Here is a 19,326-nt window from a genome sequence, read left to right as displayed (position 1 = left end):
AAAGAACAAGGTAAAATCAACAGCAGAGCACCAGTCTATGCTATTAACATACTGTAGGTGTGTGCACAGGGTGCGAACTACGGGGGAGCTTTTATTATTTTCACGTCTTTTTAAGCCATTCGGTACTCGCGCTCTGCAGCGGCGCGTGCCCTCACAGTCACATCCAAAGCGCGTACTGCCAGTATTGAGAAAGTACTGTCAGTGCAAAATAAAACGCATGAGTATCAGTATTGGATCCGTGAAATAGGTCTTGTGACAGCAGCCTAATAAAGCTGTGCCGTCTTTTATTAATGTTAATCAAACAACAAAAGACAGAGAAAATCCCTTACTGCTCTTGACTAAATAATGTTTTGTTGAATAACTTTTAATGTTAATTTACAGTTTATTCAATTTCTGTAGCCTATTTAAAACACGTTCATAATTTAAAAATGTAGTTAATACTTGCATCATTAATGATTTACTTTATCCACCCGCGACCCACCCGCAAATAATCAGAATGCATTTTTTTTATTACCCGACCCACCCGATCCGCGGATTATCCGCAGCGCCCGCGGATATAACCGCCATCCGCGCATCACTAGAAGGTAAGGCATGTTATTCGCAATTATGTGTTGTGGCTGGGTTGTTATAGGTCTGTGTGACTCTCGATGTTTTAGGCCTAACTGAACGGAGGAATTATGGCATTCTTCTGAAGCCTGACGACGAGTAACTTTAACCGTTCTTTATGTGAACTCAAAGACAGCCTGATGCTTTGTTTCTAGACTATTTGTGGGTGGCTGTTTGTTGTTTCACCTATCAATTCGTGTCGATAAAGTATAATAGGGTAAATCCTGTATAGTGATTTATCCTATATAGTGCTTGCATAAAGCAAGTAGTGCATACACTTGTAGCTGTTATGTATCTTCGACCGAGCCCCCCCCCCGTTATTAAAAAAAACAAAACAAGTGGGCTCCCCCAAAGTCCACGGAATAGTTCGAACACTGTGTGTGCAGGTATGAAACACTGAGCAAGGCATCTCTCTATTACCGTTGTTCTCATCTCTAAGACAGCACAGATCACCACTGCCCCCTATTGGTGCAATGGCAACACAAAGAGACACACAGGAGGAGTGCTGTGATGGCACTGTTGAGGGTGTGTTCTTTGCTCTCAATCTCTAACATTGTGCAATAAGCAAAGCCAAAGATGAACAGAGATTTTGATGCTTCATATGCATGTTTTTATAATTCTATTACAGGATATAGCAAACCACTACAAAATATAAATTATATCAATGAAGTGAAAAAATAGCATGATTACTCTGCGTTGTCATGATTACAACAGCCTAAACTTGTTGATTTGTCTTAGCTAGTTTAAGGGATACATCCAAAAATGAAAATTATGTTGTAATTTACTCTCCTTCATGTCGATCCAAACCTGCATGACTTTCTTCCTACTGTGGAACACAAAAGAAGATAGTTTGAAGACTGCTGGTAACTGTTAGTTATAAAGAAGTTTCAGTAACCATTGACTTCCATTGTATGGACAAAAAAATGCAATGGAAGTCCATTGGAACTGAAACTGGTTGGTTATTAACATTCTTCAGAATATGTTTTGTGTTCAGCAGAAGAAAGAAATGCATGTAGGTTTGGAACGACATGCGGGAGAGTAAATGATGACAGAATATACCCTCAGCAGGGTATTCTTCATTTTATATTTTGTTAATGTTACTGCTAAAACACGTGTAGTTTTTGGACATTTCTGACTATGAATATCTGCAATAGTTCTTTAACATGCCATACTTACAGACACCCTGCTAACTTATCCTGCTCACATACTATCCTTGCACTTTAATGGTTCTAAGAAAACTACACCAAATCCAAGAAATCTGAACCAGAAAAAAACTTTCTTTCAGTTAGTTTGTGACTTCTAATTATAGAAAAAAGTTCTACACAGTAAAATCAGCAGTGTAATATTTGCAGTGTTAAAAGTTATTAATTCCCAAAGAGTTGAATTAACAATCTACAGTGTTAAACAGTACTCATGTTCAGTGTTGTTATATGGTGTAATTTCACTTTTACACTAAAAGTGCTGAATAAAAAACCCGCCGAATTGTCTGGACTCCGCCCTTCATTGACTGCTGCCTCGCAATGTGACGACGCCATTTTTTCTTCAAGCGACCGAGACGGTAAGTTGGATTGCTTTTCTCTTTATAAAAGTACACATTATCAACAACATTTTTGTTGATAATTTTACTCAAACTATGATTGGTGGTGAACATATTTAGAAATTACTAACTGCGCGTGCGTAATCTGTACGTTGCTTGTTCTCAGCGCTGAATATCATGTCCTCATATCTGCGTCAAGACACAAACGCGCTAACTTACCATCAAGCTTTTCTTATGACAATTACGTTTATGCAAGCATCGTGAAAGTGAGTTAAAGGTACGTTAAACTGTAAATCCGTCAGTCTTTAAATTTCCTTCAGTGCCCACTGGCAGAGCATGCAGGTACTTTAGCTTGAAACCAGTCTTTATCAATTCATATGGCATGCTATTTTGGGTTAAATAATGTCCTAAATATTTCTAGATATACAAAGAACAGCTTGATTGCATAGAAGAGACCACACAGCCATACCTGCTCGCTGATGGGACAACGAGGAACATCATTCATGGATGCTACACAACTGTCAAATCTACCTGTCATATTTGTTCATGTCTAGGTAAATTTGATGATTTTGTGTTTTATTTTATGTTTCTGTGCAACACTAAATGAATGTGACTGACTAAATAACCTCTACACATCTGATGAAAAATTCAACACTATGAACGGTGTACTTTTAACACTAGACAGATTGGGACCATATATGATCTTTAGAAGTGTTAAACTGACACTGCGTTTTTTACTGTGTAGTTAGAAAATTGACCCAAGGCTTATTTGCAGTCTTTCTAACAGGCTTATGAATTATGAGTATTCCATCTAAAATACTGTGGATTTGTACAAGACGGAGTGAAATAGGTTGAAGAATGAAAAAAAAAAAAGACTGGCTGCCAGATTTATGAATAAGTAACGTGTATGAAGTCAATACATCATTATTATTGACACTGAGAGCAACTCACATATGACTCAAATGTATTCAGTCAGGTTACCCAGGAAGAACACTTTAGGCTATGTGACAATATATTTGTGACCCTGGACCACAAAACCAGTCTTAAGTCGCTTGGGTATATTTTTTAGCAATAACCAAAAAAACATTGTATGGGTCAAAATTATCGATTTTTCTTTTATGCCAAAAATCATTAGGATATTAAGTAAAGATCATGTTCCATGAAAATATTTTGTAAATTTCCTACCGTAAATATATCAAAACTTACTTTTTGATTAGTAATATGCATTGCTAAGAACTTCATTTGGAGAACTTTAAAGGTGATTTTCTCACCTTAAAGGTGATAGTTGTATCTCGGCCAAATATTGTCCTATCCTAACAAACCATACATCAATGGAAAGCTTTCAGATTATGTATAAATCTCAATTTCAGAAAATTGACCCTTATGACTGGTTTTGTGGTCCAGGGTCACATTTTTCATAGTGTAAGATCATACCTGTATCTCTCAGGTATTAATGGACAGGTTACTGGCGAGTTTTCTCTGGAGACTGTCAGTATTCATGTGTAAAATTCTATTGAAATATAAAACATCCACATCAAATCTGGAGTCAGCAGACTCCACCACAACAGAGAGGCAAAGTGAAATGCTGCTGTAAACACAAGATCAGAGGCAGGAGTTGGGTGCTGCTGTAGGACACATCTCTCTGCGCTCATTTACAGTGCAGTTGTTTAGATGTCAGCAGGAGTTAGGTGAACATGCCAAACTTTTTTTCAGGATACAGCCAACCACTGTTCATAAACTTTCAGGTAGCACAGAACGATGAAACAAGCACAGCCATATCATAATCATTTGCATGTATGCAGTGGTATTATACAATCGGTTTTCAAATTCTTTTGGAAAAGAAGACAGCACAATGTATGTATTTATGAATATATGTATTTTTTGAAGGTCCGTTTGCACTGTGATTTTGTAATATTATGCAGTGCAAGGGATTAATGTTCCCATAGCTTCTTGCTTATGAGAGGACTAAAGCAAGTTTTGGTCAAGAACATTATTAGATTGCATTTATCATTATCGCTTCACTGTGATTATCTGCTATGAGTTATTGGACTAACAGGCACAGAGAGAGGTACATTTTGAGCTCCTCCCTTAATTCCTCTCCTGAAGACCCTAAACTCAGAAGAGCTGCGTTCCAGCATGTTGTCTGTTCATAAAGAGGTGTACGAACGACGAGACACAACTTGAGCATCATTATATATGACATTTAAGCAATATGCAATTCCTGTTTTTAAACTTCAACATTTTCACGTGGATTTGAGCAAGGGGACATCTGTTGATTTTGTCAAAGCTAAGTTTACTAAAAACTGAAATTTCATCAGTACTTACATCGATTCGTGAGATTATTGTTCATCATGTGGAAACTGCTGGCCTGTGTTCTCATGGCCTCTGTTTTGCAGGCGCGTGATCTGCGGACGAGACAAACTATATGCCCAAATGTGTGCGACCTGTCCCGCTGCTCATTTGCTCTAGAGTCTTGTTATTTCGGCGTGGCGAAGGACAGATGTGACTGCTGCACTGTGTGTGCGGCGGGAGAGGGGGAGTATTGTGGCGAGCGCGGACATGCAGTTTGCGGTCAGGGGATGACCTGTGAATATCGCACCAGTACGCACGGCACGTGCGTGTGCGACTCCCACGAGCCAGTGTGCGGCAGCGATGGGAGAACATATCCCAGTATCTGTCGACTGAAAGCTGAGAACAGACGGGCTGAGATGAGTGGCATACCTGCAGTCATTTTCATCCAGAGAGGCCCCTGCGAGACCGGTGAGGGGAAAAACTGTTTGTTTTGGTGTTCATGACACCTGGACAACTTGACTTGAAGTTAATCACAATCTAAACGGTGTAGCTGTTTTTTTCCTTGCAGCGGACGCAACAATTTATATTAAAAGTAATGTAGCAAATGTAATTTGACGAGCTGACAGAAAGTGTCGTAAAAACAACACCTACACATAACACTTTGTCGGAGAAAAAAAAAGTATGTACAGTAGTTAAGTTACCTAACAATAAAATACGATGTTAAATTTTAATCAATAATACAGTTACTGTAAAATATTTTTAAAAAGAAAAACAAATATTACTTTTATAATACTTTTACTGTAAAATTTTGTTTAAATGTGTATTTACAAGTGAAAAACTATGAATCGTCTTAGATATGGGGAATGGTCTTTGTTATTATTGATCACTATTAATCAAATGGACATAATCATATATTTCAGTGATTTCTGTTATGCAGTACATTGTCATGTCGCCATCATCATGTTCATTTTCCTTTCCCTAATCATATCAAATATTTGAAACAAAACAAAGTATTGTTTGGTCATAAATTTACTGTGGTCTCAGTTTCTAATTTGCATTCTGATAAAATTCCTTTTATTTAACAAAAGCCAGTGCCTTCCATCCTGATGAAATGTTTTTAAGCTGTAACTTCCAAATCTTCACAACACAGGAATATTATTATTTTTTTAAGTTGCTGCATTACAAGATTGACTCCTTTAAACCCAGATTTTTGCATATCTCATGTCTAGCACAGATGTCACTGAAATACTACAGCTACTTCCGCAATACTGAGAAAGTGAAAATCAAAAAGTAATTCAAGGGGCATATCGTATCAGATATGAGTGAGTACAGCTTGACTTTACAGCTTCATGCAAAATTCAACCAAATCCCCCATAAAAAAGTAAGAAGAGGCATTTATGTGATAATAGATTTATGACTCAAGCCACAAACCTCTGCAGTAAAAGAGATGCAGCATTTCAAATCTATTTCAATGTCAAGGGAACTCTCATAGCATTCATTTCAGCACATGTCAGTGCTGGCATTCAGCAGTTTTGCATATTGCAGAGGAAAAAGCAGAGGAGTTGTTCTTTGTCACTTGTTGTTATAAGCCAAATCGTGGAGCACCTTTTGAGCATCAGTATTTTCATAGCATGTTGGTTTTATAAATGAACTGAAACCTTGGAATGTTATTGCTATAGCTACCAAAAGTGTTACCATATTAGTACAGAGATTATTATTGACATTTTTAAATGCATTCTTTTTATTGTGCCATAATACTTATGGGGTGATTTCCACCACTTCTACATTTGTAGCACTAATGTAAGTCATCATATTGTGTTCTTTTCCCATTCTCACAGCTTGAGGTATGATTTGACACACAGATGTTTGTATTAAATAGTCCCCTTACAGTGTTAGTACAAATAGCCCAGCACTGAGAAACTATTTTTATTGTTTTCTATAAATTAAGGTGGTGCTAGCGGCGATGGTCAATATGTGAGTTCTACACAATCCCACTGACACCAGAATCATTCCAGGGGATATGAGAACAGTGATGCATTTTTTTCTTCTTCAGAGAAGACAAGAAGTATTATGTAAATGATTAAGTTAGTATATATTAAAGGCAAATTTTTAAAGGGATAGTTCACCCCAAAATAAAAATTTTGCTATCATTTACTCACCCTCATTCCTCACGTCATCCAAACCCATATGACTTTCATTCTTCCATGAAGAATCTTTGAGCCGTTTTCTTCTAGACAGTAAATGTGGATGGGGACCAGAGACTGTCAAGCTTCATAAAGGAATGCACTTTATTCAAAGTCTTCAGAAGTCATATGAGAGCTGTAAAGGAAGAAGCTTAAATTTAAGATATCCACTAAAAATTGTGCCTTGAAACTTGCCTGACAGCCGTGGACACGTTTCAGTTTCATTGTATGGAAAAGAGCAACTTTGACTGTAAATATCTCCTTTTACCTTACACAGAAGAAAGAACATAATCTGAGTTTTCAAAAGACAATAGTAAATCATTTTATTTACATTATTTAAACAAAAAATATATATATTATGCAGCTCTGAACTATTGAATGAAATTTTTCTTAAATGTTTGAAAAATTTACAATAAGAAATATACTTGTATTTAAAAAATCACACACACACACACACACACACACATTCAGGTGAAACCCCTTTTTTATGCATACAAATGTTCTCTGGCCAAGAGGTTCAAATTTATTTTGTTTTGACAGTTATGCCTTGGGATATATGATCCATCTATGAAAACCATGTGACATGTTCTGTCAGCTATGCCTTGCCAAATTCAGGGGTCCCCAAAGGGCTGGAAAACACAATGTCACAAGCAATTCAGCTCTGAAAGTGGACTCAGTATGCGAAAATAGTCAAGGGAACAATGATTTTGTTAAGTGGTAACAAGTGGTAACATGTGGATTACGTAACCTTTATTTGTTGCTTTGTATCCACGTTCAGTACAAGTTTGCATATACATAGCATCAGCTGATTCTGTGCTGGTTTCTTTGGCAGAAAAGTAAGAGAGAAGATGATTTAAACAATGATGTCTCAATTTATTAGGACAGGTTTTTATGGTGCTGCAACTGTGGTTTATTGTCATGATTTCTCATTTCTTACTATAGATATTTATATATTTTTTGGGTTTACCTGTTGTGGTTCACCCCAGTGAAACCTGAACATGTAATGTCGGGACCCTGACTTTCTCTCAGAGGAGCACAGCTGCTGTCAGCTGCCACAGACTTGGAGATAAGCATGTAACATCAATTTATGCAGAGACTGTGTGACAAGTTCTCCCTCAGTGCCTTCAGATAACAGGGTGAAGGAAGGAGCTCCACAGGGCTGTTTGCTTTACTCATAGCTTGTGCCCACACGGTACTATTGTTGATGTGCAACATGTTGAAGAGCAACTTTGTGGCATTGATAATGCATTTTAGATTTTAGTCTTGCAGAGTTGTCAAGCTCTGTTTTATGCAGATGTTTTTGGCTTGGGCTCTATTTAAAAACAGGCAAGTATTACTTTATGTAATTTGTGCCGCTTTTGTCTGTTCTCTTTGTTCTGACAGGCTCTCGAAATCCAAGCAGCATGCGCTACAAATTTAACTTCATAGCAGATGTGGTGGATAAGATTGCCCCTGCAGTGGTCCATCTAGAACTGTTTACTAGGTAAGGACAGATGGTGTTGGTTGTTTAGATGCTGAGCACAGAGTGACATGCTGGTTATAATGCTTGGTATTCTTAGCTGCCGCAGAATGAACTCTCCATATGTGATTCAATTATGACAATATAATAGTTTTTGCTTGCTTGTTTAGACGGGTTCAAAAATGAGAGTAGAAGAAATATATAGTCAAGTCACCTTTATTTGACTTAATAAACACTGCTATTTGGATAACTGTTACTGCATTTTGCATAAATTAAACATTAGTATATAATTATGTGAGAAAATATGCATAAAGTCAACACCACTAAACATTTACAATAAACAGTTGTGTTACATTTCATAACACAATTTAAAAGGATGTTATAACTCAAAGGTTTGGGGTCTGTAAGATTGTTTAATGTTTTTGAAAGAAGTCTCTTATGCTCACCAAGGCTGCATTTATTTGATAAAAAATACAGTAAAACAGTAATATTGTAAAAAATATTATTAAAATAACTGTTTTCAGTTTTAATATATTTTAATTATTGTAATTTATTCATGTGATGGCAAAACTGAATTTTCAGCAGCTGCTACTCCAGTATTGTGTGTCACTTTCCTAATATGCTACAATTCTAATATGCTAATTTGGTGCTCAAGAAACATTTCTTATTATTATTTTATTATTAAAAATAGTTGTGCTGTTTAATGTTATCGTGATACATTTTTTAGGATTCTTATAAGAAATCTTACTTACTCCAAACTTTTGAACAGCAGTGTATTTAAAAAATATTTAGTGGTATTTTAATACAGACAAGAAGTTGGAATTTGCTGCAAAAAAATGTTGTGAAATTTCTCAACAAACAAATTTTTTCTTATACACTCATACACCAAGGGACTATTTCCCCGATGTTTCCTTCCAGACTTCCATTTTCCAACCAAGACGTCCCTGTGTCCAGTGGTTCAGGGTTTATAGTGTCAGAGGATGGGTGGATCATCACCAATGCACATGTACTGTCCAATAAGCAACATATCAAAGTGGAGCTGAAAAATGGCATGCTCTACGATGCCACAATCAAAGATGTGGATCAAAAATTAGACCTTGCTCTCATTAAAATCGACTCAGAGGTAAGTAGGCCAAGATGTCCAAAATCTGATCAGGTGACATGGATAAATTATTTAACCAATGGCAAAAACTAACCTCCAGAGGTCTTAAGTGGTCAAATTACCTTTTGTTGCTTTGTAAAAAATGTTGTCTTTGCATTTTATGACTCAGGGGCACTAGTTTATCATCAGCGACTAGCATCACAGCTGCTGGATGTAAATGAATCTTGGGGAGGCAGTCCAGCAGATGTTTCTGGAGTCAGCAAGGGCTTGTGCCACCAAAAATTAGATTCTGCTTCATGATATGGTTAATTTGTTTTCTGATTTTCTCAGGAGAAAATTTGTCTCGGTCTTACAAATTCCAACTTTCCGCCTATTTTCGCTGTGCGCTTGTGACCATGCAAGATATTTGCCACTGAAACCTGCCTTTGTAAACAGGACCAGCAGAGGACCCTGAAATATCTCCTGACAGAAATACAAAGCCATCCAAACAGTAAAAAAAAGACCTTTCAGACTGATTTAGAACCACCTAACTCTTAAAACCGTCTGTAAAGACAAGCTTTGATCAGCAGCATAGAGCTTCCTCTACTAACACCAATAACGCCTCGCCATAACCAAGACCATAGCAGCAGCATGTAGCACAATGATTGTAATCACTTTAATTCAGTCCCATATTGTGTATGGCTGCCTGTGGTTTCAGAAAGTGGGGGAAAAGTGCTGGGGAGGCAGATGGCAATCTGTTATTCTGCAGTGCTCAGGCCCCCAGCAGTAGCCTGCAGAGTCAAGGTTGGGACAGAGTGTAAAGACGTCCTGCTCAGCAAGCTCCGGTAATCAAGCCTGGTGCATCAGCCTGAAGTCATAAAAATGCACACTACAGAGCACAGGCAGGCAGGGGCAGGCTCAGGCCCAGACTGGCTGCTGGCTTCAAACATTTCAAGGAAACTTATTAGACTGTTCTAAAAAGGTGACGGCACATATAGTAAAGCTTTTTTTCCCTGGAAAAAAAGTTGTTGTGGCTGTATCATTTTAAGTCGGAGATCGCGGTGAGTTGTTTGTGGGAAAACGTCAATAAAATCATTATTAAATATGGTGTTTATTACAAATGTAATAAATATGTATACTATTATAGTATATTAATATTTTCAATTAGTTTTTATTTTATTTTAGTAATTTTGTTATGTGCTTTTGTTATTTTTAATAATTTTTTCTATTTAAATTTTAGTATTTTATTTCAATTACTAAAAAGATGTAATATTGTATAAAATTTGTAATCATTTTTAGTTAACAATAACTGGCTTAAATAAATCTGAAGAAAATTCTGTCAAAAGTCAGCAGATTGTTTAGAACTGTTTCCTCAAACGATTTTATGACAGCCACCATTTAAATGATTATATCTGGACATGGGTCTGGAGTCGAAACATTAATTATATAAATAGCCTATTTTTTCATTTGTGCACAAAACTGTTTTTATTGGTCGAAACAACTTAAAAAGCAGGTCACATTTGTATACAAAAATCAGCAAGCTGGCAAAATATGTTTTACAGGAACAAATAAAATACATTATGTCTCTCTCTCTCTCTTATACAGACTCCCCTGCCTGTGCTTTTACTTGGTCGTTCTTCAGACCTGAGGCCAGGAGAGTTTGTAGTAGCTGTGGGAAGCCCGTTTTCCCTTCAAAACACAGTGACCACCGGTATCATCAGCACTACCCACCGAGGAGGTCATGAACTTGGCCTGCAGAACTCTGATATGGATTATATTCAAACAGATGCCATTATAAATGTAACCATTCTACATATAGACACTATTATCAATATAGACAGTTTAGCTCATGTACATGAATAGAATGTCAATGTTTTCTTTCACAGTACGGAAACTCAGGAGGACCTCTTGTAAACTTGGTAAGGACCATTTATTCTCCTGTCTCTTATTTGGCATTAAGTATTTGCAACTTTTAACATCTAAGTGAAAGAAAACACCAACATGTCAGAAAAAAAAAATAAAAAAAACAGAATCACTGAGTTGGAAAAAGGATCACCCCCTCCTAAAAATGACTTGTAAAGTGTAGCTAATCACCTTCTCAATGGCACACAAAGCCATTTGACTTTCAACTGTGATAAGCTGTGGTCATTTTGATTAGCTCAGCATTGTCACGGTCAACAGCTGGAGTGCCCAAGATGGCCACCAGAGGGCACTCCTGTGGATTTTTGTGAGCACATGGCTTGTGTTGTGTTTGTTTGGTGCCATGTGCTCTCTCTTGTCTTATTGTCTGTCCCCTCCCATCTTGTCACCTCATTATTGTTTAAGTTACTCCACCTGTGTCTCCTTCGTTACCCTCCTCGTTTGTCTCCCTATTTATTCTCCTTGTGCTTGCAGTCCTGTGCTTCTTCATTGTTGTATGTAGTCAGATGTGTCTGTGTGTTTCTGGTATTGGGCCAGCTCTACCTGCTATGCCCTTCACGCCTGTTTTTCCCCCTCGGGGTAGTTTGTGTTTCATTTTATTATTAAAAAGACCCATTATTCTCCTGCATTTGAGTCCTCGCCTCATCACACTCCAGTACCATGACAAGCATAAAAAAAGAGCTTTCCTGGAGCATTTCAGTCCTTGGTAGTGCACCTGAAGCAAACAATCAACTATGGGTGGCAAGACACTGTCAAAAGATCTCTTGGATAAAGTTGTGAACAGGCACAAGTCAGGAGGTGGTTACAAAAAAAATTCAAAGGCTTTATCAATGCCTAGAAGCACAGTGAAGTCTATTATTAAGAAGTGAATGGTATTTGGTAAAACACAGACCCTCCTTGAATCAGGACGTCGAAAGAGCCAGGAGGAAGCTGGTCAGAGAGGCTACCAAGAGGCCTACAGCAGCTCTGAAGCAGATGCAGGAATTTATAACAAATAGCGGTCATTGTGTGCATGTGACAACAAGATCACAAATTCTCCACAAATGTGGCTTGTATGTGGGTTGCAGGGTTCAACAATATATCTGGCAGAAATCCAATACAGCTCACCATCCAAATAACAGCCTTCCTACAGTAAAGCATGGAGGTGGTAATAGCCTGTTATGGGGTGTTTCTCTGCAGCAGGGACTGGAGCACTTGTTGGGATAGAAGGAAAAATGGATGGGGAAAAATACCGTCAAATTATTAGGAATTGAGGAAAATCTGCTGTCCTCTGCCAGAAAGTTGTCAATGGGGAAAAGGTTTACCTTCCAACATGCCAATGACCCAAAGCACACAGGAAACCTGAGCACACAGTGATTGTAGGAGAAAAATGTGGATGTCCCTGCATGGCCTAGTCAGAGCCCAGACTTAAACCCCATTGAAAATCTGTGGAATGACTTAAAGACTGCAGTCCACAAACAGTCACCAACAAATTAAACTGAACTTGAGCAGTTCTGCAAAGAAAAGTGGGCAAATATTGCAAAGTCTAGATGTGCAAAGTTAGTAGAGACATATCCCAACAGACTAAAGGCTGTAATTAAAGCTAAAGGTGGTTCAACAAAATACTGACACAAGGGAGTGATCCTTTTTCAAACTCAGTGATTGTTTTGTTTTTTGTTTTTTTCTGACATGTTGGTGTTATGTCTTTCACTTGGATGTTATATGTTGCACTGAGTAAATTCAGCTGGATAAATAAAAAAATGTGTCCATCTTCATTTCTGGCTGCAAAGCAACAAAATGTGAGTATTTTAAAGGGGATTTATTTATTTTCTATACCCACTGTAATTCTCACTCTCAGCTGCTACTGATTTGTTTATCTCTATTTGTTTCTGGAAAACTTCCCCCAAGGTTATAACTCTTGTTTTTATTTGTGCAACATTCAGTTTTGGTATTCATGGTTCCTTACGGTGCAGTGTCTACTGTTTCTGTCTGCTTCCATCTGGAAATTTAGTATACCCTGGGCAAATTACCTGTAGTGATTTATATTATTCTATTGATCTTTGTAAAGGAAAACACAACATGTGTCCTTGAAGGAGCCTCAGGCTCAAGCATGCATCTGGTTTTGCAATAAAAAATATATTTCCATTTATAGTGCACAATGGAAGCTTGAAAATATGTAAAAAATAAAATAAAATAAAACCTTGCACAGATGCACCATAAACTGGAATCAAGCGATACAACAGTATAAGTAATATATATATAAAAAGTATTATTTTATATTTATTTTTTATTATTTATTTTTAATAAACTATGTACATGCAAACATCTTTCATTTTACTTGTTTAAATAATGACCTCAGTATTCCCTATTACTGTTCAATTTTTTTTCTTTATGTCTTGTAATGTGTTACATGTTTTTTTTTTTTTTTAGTGTTAGATTTCCTTTTACTTGTTTAGTTAGGTAGATATGTCGGTGTGCAAGGATCAAATTGTGGTTTCTGCTGTAACAATCTAATTTCCTGTGAAGGATTAATAAAGTATTTAATAATAATAATAATAAAAATTAGTAAACCTAGTGACCACCGTCCCCTTGTGTGTCTCAAAGTAGCTGTTAATTCATTACAGTGCATTTCAACATTATGCTCCCTGTTTGCCGTTTCAAGGATGGGGATGTCATTGGCATAAACACGCTAAAGGTTACGCCAGGAATATCATTTGCCATTCCCTCGGACCGCATACGGCAGTTCCTTGCAGACTCCTATGACAGACAAAGAAAAGGTTTGCAAATTTCTTATGAGCTGCTTAGTTGTTTTTATCTTGATTAAATTAACTACTTTCTTAAATTTTCAGGAAGAATGCAGACTAAAAAAAGATATATAGGAGTGCGAATGCTTCAACTTTCAGCTGCGTAAGTTTGGTTTTTTTTCCTTCTTTTCAAATATGCTTTTATGAAGATAAAGATATATTTATATATATTTTTTTTAATTATCATGTTTGTGTCAACAGTTTGATTAAGGAGCTCAAGGAGAAGGAGAGAAACTTTGCAGATGTGAGCTCAGGGGTGTATGTGTATGAGGTTATTCCAGGGACAGCTGCCTTCAGGTAAAGGCATTTGCCTACACCTCCTCTTACTCCTCCCGATTAACCCCAACCACACCTCTAAGCCCAGAGGCCCCTTTCATACTATCCTAACCTTCAGTCAGATCAAGATATATATCCTCATCGTATACCACAAGGGCTTTTACATATTTGCCAAAGAATACATTTTTCCTATAGCACCTCTGTCCTATGATGACATTCCTCCTAAGGAATTTTGTTTTTGTGTCTGGCATTAGAAATTTAAAGGGATAGTTCACCCAAAAATGAAAATTGTCATTTACTCACCCTCATGTCATTCCAAACCTATATGACTTACTTTCTACTTTGAAACAGATATTTTGAGGAATGTTGATAATCAAAACAGTTGGAAACCAAATTGGTTCCCATTGATTTCCATTGTATGCCCCAGAATTTTTTGGTCACCAACATTCTTTACATAATGACAGAATTTTCATTTTTGGGTGAACTATCATTTTAAGTGGATAAGTTTGCTTCAGCTATTGTCTTCAAGTGCACTGTCCACTTGAACAAACTACAGATAATTAAAGCAAAACACCCTGGCCTCTCTATTGCTTTCTTATTTTAATTTACAAATAAATGGGACCGTTTAGATCCCAAGCCTGATCAGCTGCAATTAACGCTCACAATACAAGCTGTACTGTGTAGATTAACAAAGATTATCACAAACATTTCACTTTGTTTTGTACTTTTGTAGCGCTGGCTTGCTCAACCAAGATGTGATAATCAGCATTAATGGACAATCAGTGCATTCTACAGAGGATGTGAGTCAGGCCGTGCAGTCAGACAGAGTTCTCTCTTTGGTGGTGCAACGTGCTAATGAAAACTTCACACTAACAGTGGTTCCTGATGAAGTGGACTGAAGCTTTCTGGTGCTAGTTTTTATCTACGTACCTCCAAACAATATATTATCCACAAATGTGCATCACTTGAAAAGCAGTGGTTCCCAACCCTGGTCCTGGAGGCACCCCAACACTGCACATTTTGCATGTCTCCTTTCTCTGACACACCAGTTTCAGGTCTTGGAGCAGGGGTCATCAGATTCGGTCCTGGAGGGTCGCCGTCCTGCAGAGTTTAGCTCCAACCCTAATTAAACACACCTGAACCAGCTAATCAAGCTCTTACTAGGTATACTTCAAACTTCCAAGTAGGTGTGCTGAGGCAAGTTGGAGCCAAACTCTGCAGGACTCCAGCCCTCCAGGACCGAGTTTGGTGACCCCTGTCTTGGAGTCTCTACTAATGAGCTGATGACCTAAATCAGGTGTGCTTGATTAAGGAGACATGCAAAACGTGCAGTGTTGGGGTGCCTCCAGGACCTGGGTTGGGAACCACTGGCATACAGTATAAGGAAATGTCAAGGCCAAGTGATGCGTTTTGATACGAATACGAAAGTCTTTTATTTTTAAGATGTATTGTTCTTCTGTATATATTATCCTGATTGAGTGTAATGTCAGTTTTACATTGCCAAATATCATAAGATACTCATATACACTACTGTTAAAATTTAAATTTAAAATAACTGTTTTACATTTTAATATATTTTAAAATGTAAGATATTCCTGAGATGACAAAACTGAATTTTCAGCAGTCATTACTCCAGTCTTTAGTATCACGTGATCCTTCAGAAATCATTCTAATATGCTGATTTGCTGCTCAAGAAACAAGCATTGTGTTTTGAGATAAAGAGAATTGTAGTGCATGCAAACATTGAAGCCGATTATCTGTCAGGCTGCAATCCATCACATGGTCAACATCCACACACCTCATGCACTTACTTCCTGCTGCTTTCAATTGTTTTCAAATATAAAATCCTTTTCACTGCCATGCACCATTCAAACAAGTCTTTGTACCCATATTATTTTAACAAAGCCAAAAGGGGGGAGTTGTGGCCTAACGGTTAGTTTCAGACTTGTAACCCAAAGGTCTTGGGTTCGAGTCTTGGATTGTAGGTTGGCGGAGTGAATGTATAGTGCTTTCTTCCATCTTCAATACCACGACTGAGGTGAGAACCTTGAGCAAGGCACCAAACCAACTGCTCCCTGGACGCTGCAGCAAAAATGACTGCCCACTACACGTCACGTCAATAAAAAAATATATTGAATTACAAGCTTTACAAGAATTACGTTGTTTTAAAGCAATACACTTGGATGAGATGCAACATATCCCAAAGTGGCTAGTTTTTTTCAACAGTTCATCAGTAAATAAATCACTTACATACATAACACATGCAAGCCACGGAACATGAAAGAGACAATTTTTACATTTTTTCAACAAATTGTTTTTTGAATGGTGTGTGATAAAAGCCATGGGAATTCTGCCTAGGGATGCATGTTTCCTAGTGTCTATTATTGTATGTATTTTTAATTGCAAGCTGTTTCATAACATCTGTCTGTTGACAGCTCTTTGTAGGGATTCAGTCTAAAACAAGATCTGAATCATCTCTGCAGCTGGTTTGACTGCAATCCGGCCCTGAAAACCAAAACTTGATTTGATTTTAAACATCATTTTGTAATTGGGAGCATGTTCAGAAAGACTATACAACAGTAAAGAACAAAGACGGAAAAGTGTAGTCCATTTAGAAAATATCAAACTTATTTCCGAGAGGACTTGATGTTGTTTGTTTAATTAAGATTACACTCAGATCAACATAAAAATTGATATATCAATTAAGAGTTCTACTCTTTGAAGATGACATTTACAACACTGCTTCACATAAACACTTTACAAAAGAAACAAGAGAGAACAGTATTTTACAAATAATAATGGCAAATAAGGCCCATTGTATGCCCACATGCATACAGTGTAACTCATAACTTGTGAGCATGAGAAAGGTGAATCAGATACAGCCACTTTAAATCAGTAGAAAGTGCACCAGTTGCTGCTGTCGCTGGGGGTCAGGCCTCCTGTTATCAGGAGAATGAGGTCCACAAACCACCAGATGCCAAGACCGCCCAGGGTAAGCAGCTTTCCCACCGCAGTTCCAGTGTGTCCGAGACAGAACCGATCAACGCCGAAACATCCCAGGAAAAATGAGTACAGTAGGGTGGTGATGAAGTAGTGTCCTGTGTATCTTAAATAAATCACACAAAAAAAACATTGCCAATGCCTTAATAGGCTATATAGCTTTAAAAAAGCTAAGAATTGCACTAATGTGCGTTAGCTATGCAAGTACTGAACACACTGTATAAACAAAATATTATTACTTACCTACAAGGCCCTTAATGGTTTAGCTCCTGCGTACCTAACTAGTCTTCTACCACGCTACAATCCATCACGCTCCCTAAGGTCGCAAAACTCTGGACTTTTGGTAGTACCTAGGATAGCAAAGTCCACTAAAGGAGGTAGAGCTTTTTCGCATTTGGCTCCCAAACTCTGGAATAGCCTTCCTGATAACGTTCGGGGTTCAGACACACTCTCTCTGTTTAAATCTAGATTAAAGACACATCCCTTTGGCCAAGCATTCAAATAATGCATATCATAATCTTGTACTGCAGTTATAATCTGATCAAATGCACATTATTATTCCTTAGCTTGGGTTGAACAAATAATTTTTGATCGGCTGGAACAGCAGCTACGCTAATTATGTCCCTATTTGTTTCTCTGCTTTTGCCACGGGATTGACATCCCGTGGTAAACTAGGATTTACACAAGCTTCAGTCTGGATCCAGAACACCTGAGAAGAGATGATGCCAACCCCTCAGAGGACCTCAGATGATGCCAACCCTGAAACAACATACAGAACTACCACATTTTGCTATAAGTTTGATTGCATCATATAATAATTGCTGTTAATAGTGTTCATCGTCTGTTTGATTACGTCTTAAATTGATTTTTCCGTACATTTCTGCCATATGTACATAAACTGACAGTCACCACTGATAAGCTACCACTAAATATTGTAGAAACTTAATTTGCTGTAAAGTTGCTTTGCAATGATTTGTATCGTGAAAAGCCCTATACAAATAAAACTTGAATAAACTGTCCACAGTTAATAATGGGAAAAGTTTCAAAGTATATGTTTAGCGTAAAGCCTGTGAACTAGACAGTGAATGGGATCCACAGGACTTCACTGCCCTCTTGTGGTAACAAAATTTAAAAATTATGTAAAGCTCTCTTGTGAAGAAGAGGTCAAACAACAGGAAAGGCTTTGTGTAACTGGCTGCCATCTCCTGTTAGCAGGTTTCCAACGTTCTTGACAATTTAATTTTCCATGAACTTTAGTCAATTGTGTTTACTGAATAAGGATTTTAAGACCAGTTCACTCTTGAATTGTTCAGATCATTTTGTAAGTCAGTTTTGTGAACATTTCTATGGCTAGCAGTACAGTTTTACTCTACACAAGAGCAATAACACGCTCATTAAATATTTTACATCTGATATTGATCAGCAGGTTCACTGTGGTCAGGGCCGGTTTCACGCATAGGCATTCTAGGCACGTGCCTATGTTCGCTCGTCCAGGGGTGCCCAAACACAATGAAGAGATATATAATATTTTTGTTATAGGGCTATCTACAACAGTAAAAGAACCAAAACCCCAGAAGACATTGAGCAAATAAATATAACAAACAATAGGGTAAAAAATTACAAACTATTTTCATGTCTTCCACCTTTTTATGTAGGCTACGGAAATAACGTTTTTTTTCTCCCGTTCTCTCTCACAGACGCACACACAGTACAGACACGCACTTACGCACACACGCGGAGACGCGAACAGTAACTTCTTGTCAGCGTTGCCCCACGAATTTATCAATAAAATAGTTTCGCAGCTGAAAAGCTACATGACATTTCTCAGTAGCGAGGTTCTTGAAGCAGTTTAACTTAAAGGGGTGATTCATTGCGATTTCACTTTTTTAACATTAGTTACTGTGTAATGTTGCTGTTTGAGCATAAACAGTATCTGCAAAGTTACGAAGTTGAAAGATCAATGCAAACGGAGATATCGTCTTTTAAAATTCTGGCAGTTTAATGCCTACAAAAACGGCTGGTAGGGACTACAGCAAAGTTACAACAAGTTACTTGCCGGGTTCGTGACATCACAAACCCAGATAAACCCCGTCCCCGGGAACATGCAACGAAGGGGGCGAGGCCATGCTGCGCTGCTTTAGAGAAGCGGAAGAGAAAACTAGAGGTGCACATAAAAATCTATTCATATA

At 37.7% G+C, this 19,326-nt stretch overlaps 2 protein-coding genes across 2 annotated transcripts in view; one reads left to right on the top strand and one right to left on the bottom strand.

Moving 5' to 3' along the window:
* Nucleotides 1-4,312: 4,312 nt before the first annotated feature.
* htra4 (HtrA serine peptidase 4) lies at nucleotides 4,313-15,127 on the top strand. The gene is made up of 9 exons (XM_016565457.1): nucleotides 4,313-4,903; nucleotides 8,002-8,101; nucleotides 8,996-9,200; nucleotides 10,764-10,958; nucleotides 11,045-11,077; nucleotides 13,720-13,834; nucleotides 13,907-13,964; nucleotides 14,063-14,158; nucleotides 14,871-15,127. Exons 1-9 carry the CDS (start codon nucleotides 4,495-4,497, stop codon nucleotides 15,034-15,036), a joined length of 1,377 nt encoding a protein of 458 aa, XP_016420943.1. The 5' UTR covers nucleotides 4,313-4,494; the 3' UTR covers nucleotides 15,037-15,127.
* A 1,168-nt stretch (nucleotides 15,128-16,295) lies between these two features.
* The window catches only part of LOC107750179 (TM2 domain-containing protein 2-like), a 4,738-nt gene continuing 1,707 nt past the window's right edge, over nucleotides 16,296-19,326 (bottom strand). The window contains exon 4 of the mRNA XM_016565458.1: nucleotides 16,296-17,243. Within this exon, the coding sequence (XP_016420944.1) occupies nucleotides 17,030-17,243 (214 nt within the window). The 3' untranslated portion in view covers nucleotides 16,296-17,029. The remainder of the gene's footprint in view (nucleotides 17,244-19,326) is intronic.

This window comes from Sinocyclocheilus rhinocerous, unplaced genomic scaffold (genome assembly GCF_001515625.1).
Source record: "Sinocyclocheilus rhinocerous isolate Xijiao unplaced genomic scaffold, SAMN03320098_v1.1 scaffold332, whole genome shotgun sequence".
Classification (NCBI taxonomy): domain Eukaryota; kingdom Metazoa; phylum Chordata; class Actinopteri; order Cypriniformes; family Cyprinidae; genus Sinocyclocheilus; species Sinocyclocheilus rhinocerous.
Note: the sequence above shows the minus strand (reverse complement) of the source record. Positions and strands in the feature narration are given on the sequence as shown.